This window comes from Xiphophorus couchianus, chromosome 8 (genome assembly GCF_001444195.1).
Source record: "Xiphophorus couchianus chromosome 8, X_couchianus-1.0, whole genome shotgun sequence".
NCBI classification, from domain to species: domain Eukaryota; kingdom Metazoa; phylum Chordata; class Actinopteri; order Cyprinodontiformes; family Poeciliidae; genus Xiphophorus; species Xiphophorus couchianus.
This window is the reverse complement of record NC_040235.1, coordinates 16875569-16890654: the sequence shown is the minus strand read 5'-3', so window position 1 is coordinate 16890654 and position 15086 is coordinate 16875569. Positions and strand designations below refer to the sequence as shown.

At 35.5% G+C, this 15086-nt stretch overlaps 1 protein-coding gene across 2 annotated transcripts in view; it reads left to right on the top strand.

Moving 5' to 3' along the window:
* The window catches only part of astn2 (astrotactin 2), a 276226-nt gene extending 263812 nt beyond the window's left edge, over positions 1 to 12414 (top strand). Inside the window, exons 21-23 of one of the 2 annotated variants that reach the window (XM_028025024.1) lie at positions 5368 to 5468; positions 6622 to 6805; positions 9566 to 12414. In XM_028025024.1, coding sequence (XP_027880825.1) covers positions 5368 to 5468; positions 6622 to 6805; positions 9566 to 9800 — 520 coding nt within the window. In that variant the 3' untranslated portion in view covers positions 9801 to 12414. The remainder of the gene's footprint in view (positions 1 to 5367; positions 5469 to 6621; positions 6806 to 9565) is intronic. The other variant, XM_028025025.1, reaches the window with a different exon arrangement.
* Positions 12415 to 15086: the final 2672 nt, after the last annotated feature.

The following is a 15086-nucleotide window of genomic DNA, read 5'->3' as shown; positions in this document are numbered from 1 at the left end:
TTGGATAGCTCAATCTTTGTCTTATCTGTCAAAGTCAGCTTTATATCACCTGAAAAACATTTTCTGGATTAAATTGCTAATGTCCCAGCAAGATCTAGAGAAACTTATACATGCATTCATCTTTAGTCGAATTGATTACTACAACAGTGTCTTCGCAGGTCTGTCTAAAAAAACAATAAGACAGTTGCAGCTGATCCAGAATTCTGCTGCTCTAGTTCTCAATAAAACCTGGAAGATAGAACACATTACCCCAATTCCAAAGTCCTTCCACTGGCTCACTGTAGCTCAGAGAATAGACTTTAAAATACTTCTGTTAGTTTATAAATCACTGAATGGTTTAGCACCAAAATACATTAAAGATTTGCTGTTGTTGTATCAACCGTCCGGACCATTCAGGTCTCCTAGTACTGGTCTGCTCTGCATCCCCAGAACCAGAACCAAACATGGAGCGAATGGCATTCAGCTTCTGTGCACCTCAAAACTGGAACAAACTTCAAGAAAATTGCAAAACAGCTGAAACACTGAGTTCCTTTAAATCAAGGGTAAAACCCCACTTGCTTAGAGTTGCTTTTGAACTATAATAAACAGAACATTGACCAACATATGTAATGTGTATCAAATATTTTGATCATGGCTCTTGACAAAATGTCTGAGCCATGTCATGTGTTATGAGCAGCAAAATGTCTATTAGTTTTTACAACTGGTGACTATGATGCGTTCATTAAGGTTTTTCTTTATATTTTCACAATGAACTCCCTTGTTGCTGAAATGTGCCGTACAAATAAACTTAATTGATTATCTAACTAAAAATTATTGAACAAAAATCATTAAAAAAAATTCTCCTGAAGCCTTATGGCTTGTATTTGTGAGTAATTGCAAATTTTAATTGAGATTTATGGTGTAGAGGCTTTGATGCCACCTATGGAGTAGAACTACAAAAAATGTTTAACATTGTTTTTTTCCTGCTGTTGAAGATTCTAATACATTAAAAAATAAACACCTTCATTTACCGGTTACGCAGCTTTTTTTTTTTGTATCATTTTAAATTCACAATTTCCCACCAAATTTTGACTACATCTGAAGGACTATGGGGGAACAGCGTCCCATAGTCCTACATAGTCCAATGCAGAAATCAGGCTTCCACTTGTGAACACCTTCAACAAGGAGGTTTCTAACTTCTAACTAATATCTAACTTTGTAACATTGGTATCAATGTTTAGGCATTCTTCACAGTGATGTTTTTTTTCTGATAAGAGAAGAACTTGCATCAAAATTATGCCACAGGAGACTTTTTTGAAGCCAACTCTATTTGTTTCAATCAAAAGCCTGATAAAACTTAAGCTTGCATTCACTATACATTGGTTCATTACTGCAAGCTGCTTTGACCCTAAAGTTTTCTGTGAGCAAAACAAAACGGGAACATTAAAATAATATTCTTTAGTGTTATCACCTGACCACCTAAGCCACTCATGTGTTATGAGTAGCACGTGGATAAAACACGTTTTCTTTGTTATTATCATGCTGCTTTTTTATGAGTGTACATGCTGTGCTACTAGTTTTAATACTTCAATAGTTCATAAGGTAATACCAGTCTTGTATTTCTCCTCATAAGTTTAACTAACAGAGAAAAAAGATCAAAATGTTTTGGTAAACATTAAATACCATCAAGGCCAAATTTGCTCTTGCTAAACCTTTACTTTCATGATTTCATCATGTTATAATGTAATTCCCTCATTAAAAACAATTCTGGAGTGTAGCTTTAGTTCTTTCATGCATGTTGGAGAAATCCTTGACTCTCCCATGGCAGCCACACTAGAAAAACACAAAGTCTTACAGAGTGTCTTTGTCTAGTTTCTAGTGGAAATTCACTTGCAATAAGACGAAACTAACATACAAGTAACTTTTCAGCTAGTTTTAGGAGCTCGTTTTGAGTAGACAATTCCTTAATATTGACGAAAAAGATTATTTCACATGGGAAAATGTCTTGCTATAATGAAATCATTTGCTAGCACAATTACTACTTTTTAACAAATATTAAAGAATTGTTAACTTAAAATAAGTTAACAATTAGCTCCTATAGTAACTTGTAAGTTTGTTTTGTCTTATAAATTAGTAAACACTTGGTGAAAGCTGTTTGTATAGCTTATCACATGAGCTGCATCTCAGTGCAATTCCCCCACATACGTTGTTAAAAGCTTTAAAGGACAGAGGGCCAATTTCAAGGCACTAAATTGCGAAGTCAAATTTCTTTTACACCTTGTTGGATATATACAGCACTTTTATAACAAATGAAGGTAACATGGTTACTTGATTTGGTTATAAAATTACACTATGTCCCTGGAAAACACATAATACTTCCCTTTTAACTGTTTGCAATTGGGCCGAAATACTGTTAAGGCTCTCCTGTACATCACCTGAACCTGACCAGTCAAAGCGAGGTTTCATGGTTGACGTTCATTTTCGCACGTACCTCTCATACTGGGTGCAGAACCCCTGAGCTTAACCGAGTATGGTCCAGAGGATAAGGAACAAGAATTTACAGCAACATCCAGTGGTAATGTGAACTTTTATTTTATTTTTTTTTAGCTATTGAGCTTTTTCATGCAACTGCATGTCTCTGTCTGACTATCAAGACTGGAAGCATAAATGCCTTTATTAGTTTATTGATTTTTCACTCACTATTACTTAAATGTCATTTACTTTAAATTTCTTATGATGGCACATTCCAGTCCTTGTGTGCCAAAAGGGATAGTCACTGCCTGCCATTTGTAATTCAAAAGTATCTCTGCAATGACAGTTTAGAGGATTTTTCCAAAACTCAATTTCCAGAAGTCTTGGTTATTTCAGCGTCAGTGACTTTTAATGGAGTGCGGTCATCATTACTTTTTTCCTGCTGAGCCTTGCTGATGCACAGCTGAGCTCATTCAGAGCTGGACCATCTTTTTTAATTTACAGAGAGAGGCAAGGCAGTCTTATTTAGAGCAATGACGAAAGTCCGATGCCACTCAGATTGGATGATTTCGGAGTCATGAGATATACTGTAAGCTGACACAAATTCTTTGGGCAAGGAGAAACAGCTTTCTGCTTTGATTGATTTGCAGACAGCCTCGACTGATGTGTGTCCAAATGCTGATGTAATGGAAAAGGCATCCCCAACCATCTTGGCTTCTCTTGGCATGCCAGAAATACTGCTCTAATTGATCTTCCCAGACTACCGCTTCACATTTTCCCATTCCTTTTCTCTCATGTTTCTGATATACTCTGACTTTGTAATTCTTGTTCAGTTATCTCTTTACTGGTAGTATTGCCAATTAACACAAAAACGTTTGCTCATTGCATTGTTCCTTTAATCAATAGCTAATTGACAAAATCAATGATTTTCCATGGAGGCTAAAGAACGAGACAATGAAGCAAAAATAATGATAGATAGAGATGAGCTACAGCGCAGACAGATGAAAGTGTATCTCTATGGGTGAATGGTCATCATAGCGGTTGTAGATCTTTTCAGCTCTTTCCTTTATTTTACATTCTCATGACAGGCCAGACTGTTGTTGTATCTGTTCTTCTCCCAGGCTATCTTCATAATAATAGAGTGCCTGTTTATAAATTAGTATCCTATGTTCATTCCACCCATTTTAACAACTTATTTTATGTTGCATAAATGAGACATATAATAATAAGAAAGTCACCTGGCTGAATTTTAGGACCAAAGTCAAAACATTGCATTCTGGGTTTGAGTAGAAAAAAAAATCTTCCACACATCTTTTCGTCGTTGTTCTCCTGAGAGGCTTAATTCATTTTTACAAACCATAGCAAAACTGTTTTGGGGGATTTGAAAGGAGGCAGCAAGTGTACACATACAACTCTTCAAGTGATCAAGCATAACCCAAAAACTCTTTTAATAAAAACTCTGTCATGTTATCTTTCTGCTTTGCTCGTTTCTCCCACCTCAGTGTATCCATCTGCACGTATGTGGCTGCATAATTTAAACAGCGTGGCTGTAACATGCTGGCATTGTTTTGCCAGGCAGAGGAGCCAGCGAGGTCTGCACGTCTTTCTTGAGGTTCTTGGGAAATACCACATCCACCCTGCTGAATAACAAGATCAGACAAACTATGCAAGCAATGCCCAAACAGGTCAAGTTACAAGCAAAACAATCACTTGATAGCATTGGAACAGATTGCAAGAGACATCAAAATGGGAATGGGCGTTTTTGGCAAAGTGACTTTTGCATAAACAATAATATCTTAATTTCTTTTTGTGCATTTCAGAGCAGTTTTTAGGATAGGAATGCCATGCGAGTTGCTCATTTTGTCTCACTTTGTTTTGTGGTTTCCTTTGTGTCCTTCTGCTGTTTTTACAGTGGTTACTCTGTGGAAATATTGCTGAAAGCTTACAGTTTTTCTTAACCAGTTATAAATATTTCTCAAGACTTAATTCACTTTTTCTAAACTTTCCCTGCAGTAGGAAAAACAGTTAATGTGGACCAAAACATGATTTTTCTACCCCCCGCCAACCGACCACCCCTCCCTCCCTCCCTCACTCGGTCTCTCTTATTCTCTCTATTTCCAGTAAATCTTTACTAACAGAACAAGCTTCACCACAATAGTGCAATAATTATGGCATCACAAAATGGAATATAGTAGTCAAAAAACCTTGGCAACCTATTTTTTTCCAATTAAATGCTGCAGCAGTACTGTATCTGTTGTAGTGCTCTGAAAAAATATTTTCCTTGTTAAAGATTTTAGTTTGTCTTTGACTTTTGTCAGTCAATATAAATAACATACACTCACAAAGAATTTAAATTGTACTTGTCATTGTAAACAGGTCAAATAACTATCTTCTGATGTGATCAGTTAAAGGATTTAGCCAATTAGCAGGGTCTATTGTTGCAACCTTTATTTTTGATGCATGAATGAGCTCCTCTTTGGTGGAGACAACAGGAGGATCACTTTTTGGTGTTGCAGAAGGTCAAGGAATGGAATTTCAATATCTCAATAATGTAATAGAGAAAAGAGGAGTATGATTCTAGAAATAAAATAAAAAATAATTTAAGAGACATGTTTTGTTCAATGGACTGTGCCTATAAGATATACAATGAATATTCTGGGATGGAAATTCAATAAGATTAAAATTATCACAGTGAGTTTTAGTTAATTTAATGAAGCAATAAACTTTACAAAATCTGAACTTTTATTTTTATGAGTTTGTTTTAATTAGCTAGGTGACTAAGTATTTTACTTAGTCACATTAAAATCATATGTGTTTATGAGTAAACACAAATAGCACCAGATGGTAGAGATCAAATTGTTAGGTAATGGAATTTTATTAGCAAATAATGCATTTTTGTTTTGTCTTTTTTTAAAGGTTTACCCTTGCTGCAGTGGATAATCGAGGCAGTCACACAGAGTCAAGCTTTGTCTCTGTACGCACATCTTGCCCAGTGGTGGATGACAGTCGTGCAGAAGGTATCTCTGCGGCTTTTGAAGCCGAAAACTTTCGTATTTGTTTGAGCATTAATTTCCGACATTCTTCAGTAATTTATTTTCCCAATAACTTTTTACCTGAACATCCTAGTTGTTCTCATGATGTTCCTCCTAATTTATACTCCATCAACAATGTGCAATGTTCACTTCTGTTCTGCATATTTTTTCTTTAAAAGTGTTAGACCGTGCCAGGAGTTTGGAGCATTTCTATTACATGCTGATGGATCATAAACAGGTTATAAGAAGAGCTTTGAAGTGCATAGAGAAGTTCAAAGCAGAATCAAGCCATAAATAGAATAGAATAGAATAGAATAGAATAGAATAGAAGTACTTTATTCATCCCAGCAGGGAAATTACTTCGCAGTTACAGCATAGAGACAAGACACAATAACAACTACCACTGAGTAGTAGTTGTATATAAAACAAATAGAGCAAATAGGTTATTAAAAACTGTATTTAAATATGAGCTTATTAAAAGTTTAAGATCACAATCTGTGTCTAAAACTGGATTTTTTGATATTTTCCATCAATAATTCACACTCACATGACCTCATGGCAAAGGCAATAAGTTTTCTCTCTGTAAATGTGGCAGCTTTCATTGAGCTGCACAAGCATCGACTGATGGCAACCCACACCAAGGTTGGGTACAGTCTGTCCATTGTAGACCTCTCAAAAAAAAAAAAAACATGTGCTTTGCAGGTAACATCAAATTAAAACCCTTACAAATACTGCAGTCTAATAACCACAAGTTGTCATCTGTGGGAGAAGTTAATAACAGCAATGACATCAAGTAATCCAACTCAATTTCAATTTTGAGTTGAAATCCTCAAAAGTATCGAATGTGTTGCAGCTTTGAGCAGGACTTCATCAAGCTTTTTAAGAGATTTATGCCGTTAACGCTTCTTGGTAGTAATCTATTTTTTTCTTTACTGACTTTAAAGGGTAGAACATTTTTTTCACAGTTGAAAGGTGTTACAAAAAGTTTACTTTGATCACACAAAGAGCAAAAATATTTCAAATATAGCAAATTTTGATTGGTTGTTAGCTGACAACCATCATTTTAATACTGCCTATTAATTGATTATTCACTGTTCTTATTCCTTTGTACCTCTCTAACTCTTTTCCATCATAACAGAAATAGCCGACAGGGTGTACAACTTATACAATGGCTACACCAGTGGAAAGGAACAGCAGATGGCCTACAATATGCTGATGGAGATTGCCCCTCCGCTGCTTTATAGAGTCCAGCACCACTACAATTCCCACTATGAGAAGTTTGGGGACTTTGTGTGGCGGAGTGAGGATGAGCTGGGCCCCAGGTGAGAAGACAGTGAGCTTTAAAAACTTTTGCTTTTTGAAATTATTCTAAAACTACCTAAAGAGTTGATGGGGAACATTTTGTATCCTGTTCAGAAGTAAACAAATAAACTTGTTTTTCCCAATCTGCTGGTACTTAGGTCATCTTTTCGTCATATCTGATGACTTTGTGTTGTTTGTCAGTTACCATCACTCTGAGGCTTCTTACATAAGAGGCGCTGCCTCCTGAACCAGCTGTCGGATCCAGATCATTCACCCGTCTACCCTCCTTATAAAATCTCAAAACAAAAGGAATAATAAAAAAAAAAACATAATTCCAGCATTGCTTCTCCAGAAAGGGGAACGAGCCAGGTCACCATTAAAAATCTAGGACTGCAGTCACTCCACACATCACCATGGCAATACCAAAACAGCATTTGACAGCCAAGCCAAACAGCAAATGCGATACTCGACTAACACTAACTTGACTTCCACGCCATTTCCTCTTCTTTCCTATAAAATACTTAATTTATAACCATAATATACCACCCTAACGTCCCTTCACCCATGACCTTCTTGACAGGGACACCCTCATTGGTTGTTTGAACAGACAGTGAAATGTTACGACACCATGAGAACAAAGAGAGGCTCAGTGACTGAAAAAAAAACGTTGTGGAATGAAGTATAAACAATGAGTTTAGAGGGAAAAAAAATGTTTAAAACAAAAACATTTATGCATGCAAGTCTGAGAAAGGAGTTGCTCCAGGACTCATGATAGCAATACAAAATCTTAGGTTACAGCCCAATGTTTTGGTTTGTCCACCCCCACTGCCTGGAAGCGCTCTTTTCCAGCTATAAATAATATAATAATTGAGGAATAACTTTGGTCTGTAGGAAGTTTATGCTTCTCTCTGATTGGTGACGGGGGTGGGAGACACAAGTTGGCCATTGGGACCTAGAATGTGGACTTGTTGAATGGTATGCATTTTGTATGTGTGTGGGCAAAGAGGGTAGAATTGGGGAAATGGGGGTTGGGAGAGGGGGTTGCTTTTGGGTGAGTGACTGTGGATTATTTACTGCCTTAAGTTGGCAGGGTTTAGGCTCCTTGCAGTAATTTACAAGAAGGCTCCTTTGGTGGTGCATTTTAAAAGGTAAAAGAATGGCCAAGAAGAACGTAAGCACCGTCAGCACTCCTGCAGCAATCCCAGGAGCCCCCCCACATATGTCCACCGTTGTTCCAACTTACTGCCCATTTAGTGATTTGCACATGCTCTTATACATGGTAACAGTATTTCTTTGCTGTATTTTTGACAAACACCTTCTACTTCCTCATCATTAACCCTAATTTCACATATGTTTTAGCCAGACATTAGACTGCCCTCAAGTAAGATAAGTAACAGAAACATCCTTTCTTCAGTTTTTAGTCCTAATTTAATTGTAATTTTGTTTCTTATCAACAACAAATGCATATATTCTGTCTGTAGGGCTTGTAATTCCAGGCTTCCCTTGATAATGAGCTTGGAATTCTGTTACTTCAGACATAAGAATTCAAGGGAAATGAAAAATGCCCCCCACACACACGCACACATTTCAAATAAGTGAAAAGGATGTCTGTACTGCTTGCTTAACTGAAGACAGATGTTGATGTTCAGCAGACGCTGCTTTTCAAAATAATTGTATTTTTGGCCTTTCCCTTGTGTGTCTAGTAGTTTTTGATATCCATATGAGCTTAAAAAGCCTTGAAGAAGGTACATCATTTGTGTCTAGTGGTTTTGTATGTGTTTAATTCTGCTGATCTTTAAGCTCCTGAACTGTGACCCAGATACATTCTTTCCCGTTTTACACAGAGCAATTTTGCATTAAAGTTCAGGTTTTGAGCCAAACTGGCTGTCGATTCAGAATGACAGAAGGCGGGATGTCAGTCTTCTGTAAATTATACTAGCATTCTTGATCATAATAGGCCCTACAACGTTTCTAAATCTGGTACTCCATTGTTTTATTCTTTAGAAGTGAAACTACTCATATATGTTTATGCCGACTTGTGATTTGACTATTACTGTAATTCATAAATATTTGTAACAATGTATGAATTTATTTGAATAAATAATCATGTTATTGTTGGCTGAAACTGAGGCAATCATTACATTCGACTACAAGCAACAATAACTGGATAGACATGGCAAAATGGTTAAAAAATAAATATTAATAGAATTATAAAAATCGGGAAATGTATTATGTTCTGTCCTGGCTTTAAGATTATAGTAAAAGGTACTACAGCATTAAATAAATAACAACACTATGTTGTAGCGGCAGTGTGTCTGAGTTTTTAGCAGAGATTAACCCAAACTATGTAACAATGTGGTAATATAATTTTATTTAAACCACTGAAGTTAATTTTACTGCTTCAGTTCTGAACCATGCAGTTACCGTCAAGGAACATTTTTTGTTTGTAACTCATGATGTTTATCTTAAAAAATAAATGTATCATGGAGTGAAGGTCTACCAGCCCATTATCACAGAACTAAATTCAGGAGAGTATGGGACTAGAGAACAACATATCAATAACAAACAAACAAATCAAGTAATAAGAACATATTCAATAACTATAAGTCTTGATTTTTTTGTGCCTAGTGGAGTTAGACTTTGGTACTTTTTCTCTTTCTTTTTTATTCTCTTTTTAACTATATACATTGCTCAGTTGTGTCTAAATATCATGAAAATTGAACAATTGTTTGTTCTTCAAAGATAATTTTTCTGCTTCTTTTTTCCTAATGTTTTTGTAGGAAAGCAAACCTGATACTTCGTAGGGTGGAAACGATCAGCCTCTATTGCCGATCCCTCCTTCGCAGTACCCACATCCAAAGTCGCACAGACACAATGGCATATATCTACTGCAGGAGCGAAGAGGGTGGACTTCCCAGCATGTGGCATGGTTCCTTACATGAAAGACATGCTCTGTGCATGGAAAAGCTCATTTCTTTACAGCGCAACACTTACAGTAACACCAAACTCCGGTGAGAGACAAATGGAGAGATGAGCACACATCATCTTTTTCTGCAAAATGACATCATTGATTATTGAACCTCATTGGTACGCTCTGCAGCAAGTGTCTCTCACATGACTGGTGCAGTTTATAAAACCAGGAGAGCCTTCGAAGAATCCTCAGAAATCACAGAACATCTTGTTAAAGCTACACAAAAACATATTTTTGTGTGGCATACTTTCATCAGAAGAAAGAAGATATGGAAGAGTTACTGGAGTGGACATGCTTTTCAGCTACAGAATCCCAGTGATTGTGCACATTAGTAAGGAAATGCAGTATAAGTCTGTAAAACTGATAGTCAATCAAAAGCATAAAAAAGAAAGACAAACAAAAAGAGTGGTTGGCTTCAATATCATGAATGTAATAATATGGTTTGTTTTTGGTGCTTACCTTGGATACTACAAAAGAAAAAGGATATAATGATTCTGTAACTTATTTGCCTTTGCTACTTTCATTAAAAAAGAGAAGTGGAATTATGTGAAAGTCATGTAAAAATAATTTATTTTTGAATTCCCAATTAGTTAAGAAAAAATATTTTCATCAAAGTTTTAAAATCATTAGGCGAGTAATGAGTTGATGATATTAAACTTTATTAGCTTTTTTAGGGTTACAGTTGAAAATCCTGAAGACTGGCGACTTTATGCAAAGATGGTTTATCAGTAGAATATAAACAAGGCACTCTTGAATTGTTCTTAAGCTTTAATTTCCTAGGTAAACTACATACATAGTTTTGTCATTTTTCATTTTCATCTTTACTGTTCTTAATAACAAACTACATTTCGTATATAGTACTTTTGTTAAAGGATGTTTTTAAGGGAAAGGGACGTCCTTATCAAGATTTTTTGGTACGGATAGTCACAAAAATTAGGTAAGTACTCATACATCATGCAGTGTCATTTAAATATAGACATTTGTTTTCTACACATTAATACAACAAATCTATTAAACATGTATTACATAATTAAAGCATAAGAAGTTTGAAGTGCTTGTAATAACCAACTATTCTCTTTCTGGTAGCCACTGCTCCCTCAGTGCTGTGCCTCTAAGGCGAGTCCTATCCAAGGCGACAAACTAAGGCTTGAGTACAAAATGTCCTGTGCTTCAAATTGTCTGTCACCTTTTAAAATCTGTTATGTTAAAATCTATTGTAGACACCCACCTGCTTCACAATCTAGGCAGTGACCTCGGACACATCTCAGAACTCCAAATATCTGTAGCAAAGCTAAGAGCAGGGACATAAGATAACTGCCCTGAAGGTATCAGGAAACTTTTACAGTACTGCTGTATCAGCTATCTGGTGTCTGGAAGTAAGGATGTACTATGGCTTTAGCAGCTTTAAAGGATGAAAAAAATAAAAGAATGTCCATGATTGCAATGGGCTTGTCATCCTAAAGGATAAAGTCAAGTCATAAAGTTCTCTCCTTGACTTTTTGCTGTCCCTTGGAATTTTATCTCTCCTCTTTAAAGTTTCCTCTAAAATCTAGATGAACTTTCGCTAAGTAGGTCTTACAGCATCACCACAAGAATAAAGTAGAGGTTGAACTGTTTTATTTTATTGTTGTGTAAAAATGTTCCCAAAACAAGGACATGCCAGTGCAATTGCTTGGAATCAATCTATTTCATGCCTCCATGTCGAGAATATTGCCCCTTTCGACCAGCACCTCTACTGGGTGGGGTTATCATATAGTGGGTAGTCCCAAAATCTGAAAGTATTGTAATGTGGTTTGTATGTAAAAAAAAAACACAACGCAACAATGAAAACATGGAAGTTATGCTGAACATTCGGATCAGTCTGTGGCTTTTTGTCTGTCATAAAAAAAGAAGAGAGTTTGAAACAGCTGTGGGTGGCGAGACAAAGCACTGTGGTAAAGTACAAGAGAGTGTGAGACGCAATCATGTTAAGCAAACAGTGACTCCACCCGCATGCCAGTCAGTGACCAACAGTCTTCTGATGTTACATTTTTGTTTTTGTTTTTTCAACCCGACCTGGCATGTTTGGAACCCCAGTGAAGTAGGTTGATACACTGAGTTGATGCCAGTGGAAAAGGTCCACTTATTCTACCCTACTACCACTTTGTACATGTACAAAAATGACCAAAACTGCAAGGTTGTGAAATAGCAAAAAGGGGAAAAACTTTCATAGCTCAATACTTTTATGGTTGAAGTAAAATCTTGACAGCAAGGCGACAACATTTAACAGAAGTGCAATCAAGCAATGTGGTCATTTTTTCCAAAATGCCATGACTGACCCTAAGCTAATTTTTGGGATTAGGTTGAGATATTCCTCAAGCTTGAATGGCCCTGTGCTAAAAGGATGCATAAAGTCAGTGATTGTTATAATTGACATTGGTTGCATCTTTTTCTCATTTAGTCCAATGACATATCTTTAAAGCCATGAATATTCCTCTAATGTGAGCAACACATTTTACAAAATCCTTATTTAATTGTAGGAATTGTGATAACTATTATATTGTAAATTTTCAATTGTAAATACTTAAATATAACTGTGTCATCATGTGGCTCTGTCTTTTTTTCTGAACAATGTGGAGTATTAAACATGCATAGTAAAATCAGACTTTTGTTATTTCACTGATAAAGAATTCTACTTTAAAACGTTGGTCATAACTGAGTGGTTGTTGAACAAGCTAATGTGATCATAAGAGGTTAAAAAATATTTTTATTAGGAAACAATACATTCTGCCATTTAGTTCTTCCAGTTTATTTAAGCCTTTGATTTAAAAATATATATACATATGTATATTTGTGCTTTATTGTTCATCTAATTTCCAAAATATTCCTTTGTGATAAAATATCTCACAATTTCAGTTTACACAATTTGTTATTGTCTTTACTTTCACATTTTTAAATAGTAAAAAATAATAATATATTAATAACATAATACTGAATGTGCTGCTCTTTTCCCTCTGCAGTTCTTGTGTTTGCATTATTTTCTACTAATGGGACTTGCTAAACAGCACACAAAAAATACCAGATAAGTAGTTTTAAATTCAAGAAACTCCTATCAGAATATATGTTCCACAATTTTTCAGTGAACTTTGTAATACAAATTTTAATTTGAATCCATCCATTCATTATCTTACATGCGAGGGGTGCTGCTGCATATCTCCAGCTGTCAACGATTCAAAAAGAAAGACTGTGGTTAAATTAGAGTTAAAGTTTCTTTTACTTTTACACCTCGCTTAAAAATCAAATTTTAGGTTTTGAAAAACATCAATTGACTAACTCATAAGTTTACTTAAAAAAATGTCCTGCAGTATATTAACCACAGTGTTGCCAGACTAGAGCATCAAGAACAAGGTGTGGCCGTGGCACCAACAGGAATAAGAACAATTTAGAAACATGGACTTTCTAGGTATGTTTCTTTACATTCTAAACAGAAATTATTGAATGGGTATAGCACCACTAGTGTAGTCATATCAAGAAAGGAAAGACAGCAGCTACAATCTGGCTAATAGTAATAGAATTGACAGTTGTTAATCCAGATGGCAGTGGGAAAACAGGATTGATGTAATGGAAACTGTAAAGTCTTTCTGTGGTGATCATGTCAGGACTACTTTCAAGCCTATTGCAATGATCTCATTTGTGTGTTTGTCAGAAAGTAAAATGTTTGCTTACTTTGTTCATAGAAGGTGATTTAGGTTTGTTGTTTCAGTGTCTTTCACGGTATAATTTTTTCACTTAGCTTGCAGAATGGGCTGGTTTGTCTGACCAACATTGTTCTTCCTTATTCAGTTGAAAGGTGAAGTGCTGTGTCTTGCTGCAGCCTATAAGTTTGCTGCTGTTTTTTTATTAATGTATTTGTAAAGTGAGGAAAATATTCAGTCTTATCACTTAATAGTTTAATTATTGAAATGAAATGTATAACAAACCCTTTGGATTTATTATTTTATTTTTCAAATAAGGGGATTTTTTTATTTTTGATCTTTTTGATCAACTTTACTATGAAAATTATAATGAAAATACATATAATTGTTCATACAAATTAGTTTAAACAGTCCTTTAAAAAGAATAATATCATTTTAAAGTCTGGAAATAGATCCAGACACAGAAAATAAGTGTATTTCTGTGTCATTCATGATATACATTTACTACATATTGCACCAAGGGATGAAGGTTGGAAAAATATGTTATAAACCATGATGACAAGAATTTTCTTTTTGCTGCCACCACTTAAGTTTTGAGTGTCTGAACAATGTGCCCTATACACAATGAATCAGTCCCCCAAGTGGTCAGATAATCATTTTCTAAGTTACTCAGATGACAGGGCAGGATCTGCTGCACTTTCAGTTGAAGCATGCAGCATACTGAGGTGAGTGAATTTTTGTCTCCATTGTGGAAAGGGTTCTCAGTCCACAGAAATCCTTGACATGTCAAAATCTGAGATAGTTAATAATCTCTTTACATATACGGTGTTAAAAAGTGTTTGCCTCCTTCCTAGCTTTCTTTTTTTTTGCATGTCTGTCACATTTAAGTGTTTCAGAATGTCAAAGCAATGTAAATAACAAAGACAATACAAGTACACACAAAATGCAGCTTTTAAATTAATGTGTTTAATATTAAGGGAGTAAAAAATCAAAATCTACTTGGTCCTTTGTGAAAATGTAGATGTAGATGTCAGTCTGAATAATTTCTAGCATCATGGACATGGAAAAAAGAGAAAAATACCTTATCTAGTCTTTGATTTTGACTATATGTGCAACTATAATAGATAGCTTTTGTTGTTAATATTTGTTTCAGAGAAAAAGACAGACTGAGAGATAGGGAGAGAAAGAAAAATCAAGAGAAATGGAGGGAGAGAGAATGAGAGAAAGAGACACAGTTTATGGATCCCTTTGCTCCTATTCATACAATCAATAGGCGTGAAGGAAATAAATACTCGTTACTTTTTGGTTGCCAATGAGGGGAAAAGTGGGATGTTCTCTTACTGCTATTAAAGAGTAGATGGAGCAGACTTATTTTTTGGAAATTCTTGTGACATACCCAGTGTCATAGCTAGATCAGGAGCTGCCAAAGTTTTCCTAAAATTTGAAAATATCTCATAATTAACAACTGATGCTCATTTAGACTATAAAACTTTTTCTTGTTGGAGCCCAGATTATCCTTGGAGAACATCAGCCCATTGCCACAAAATGTCTGTGGATCTCTGTAAATGGACTGTAGTGCACACAACAGGTCCAAGTCTATTGGATGCATAAGTGACATAATATAAACACCTATAACATAGTGTTTGGTGAATGGAT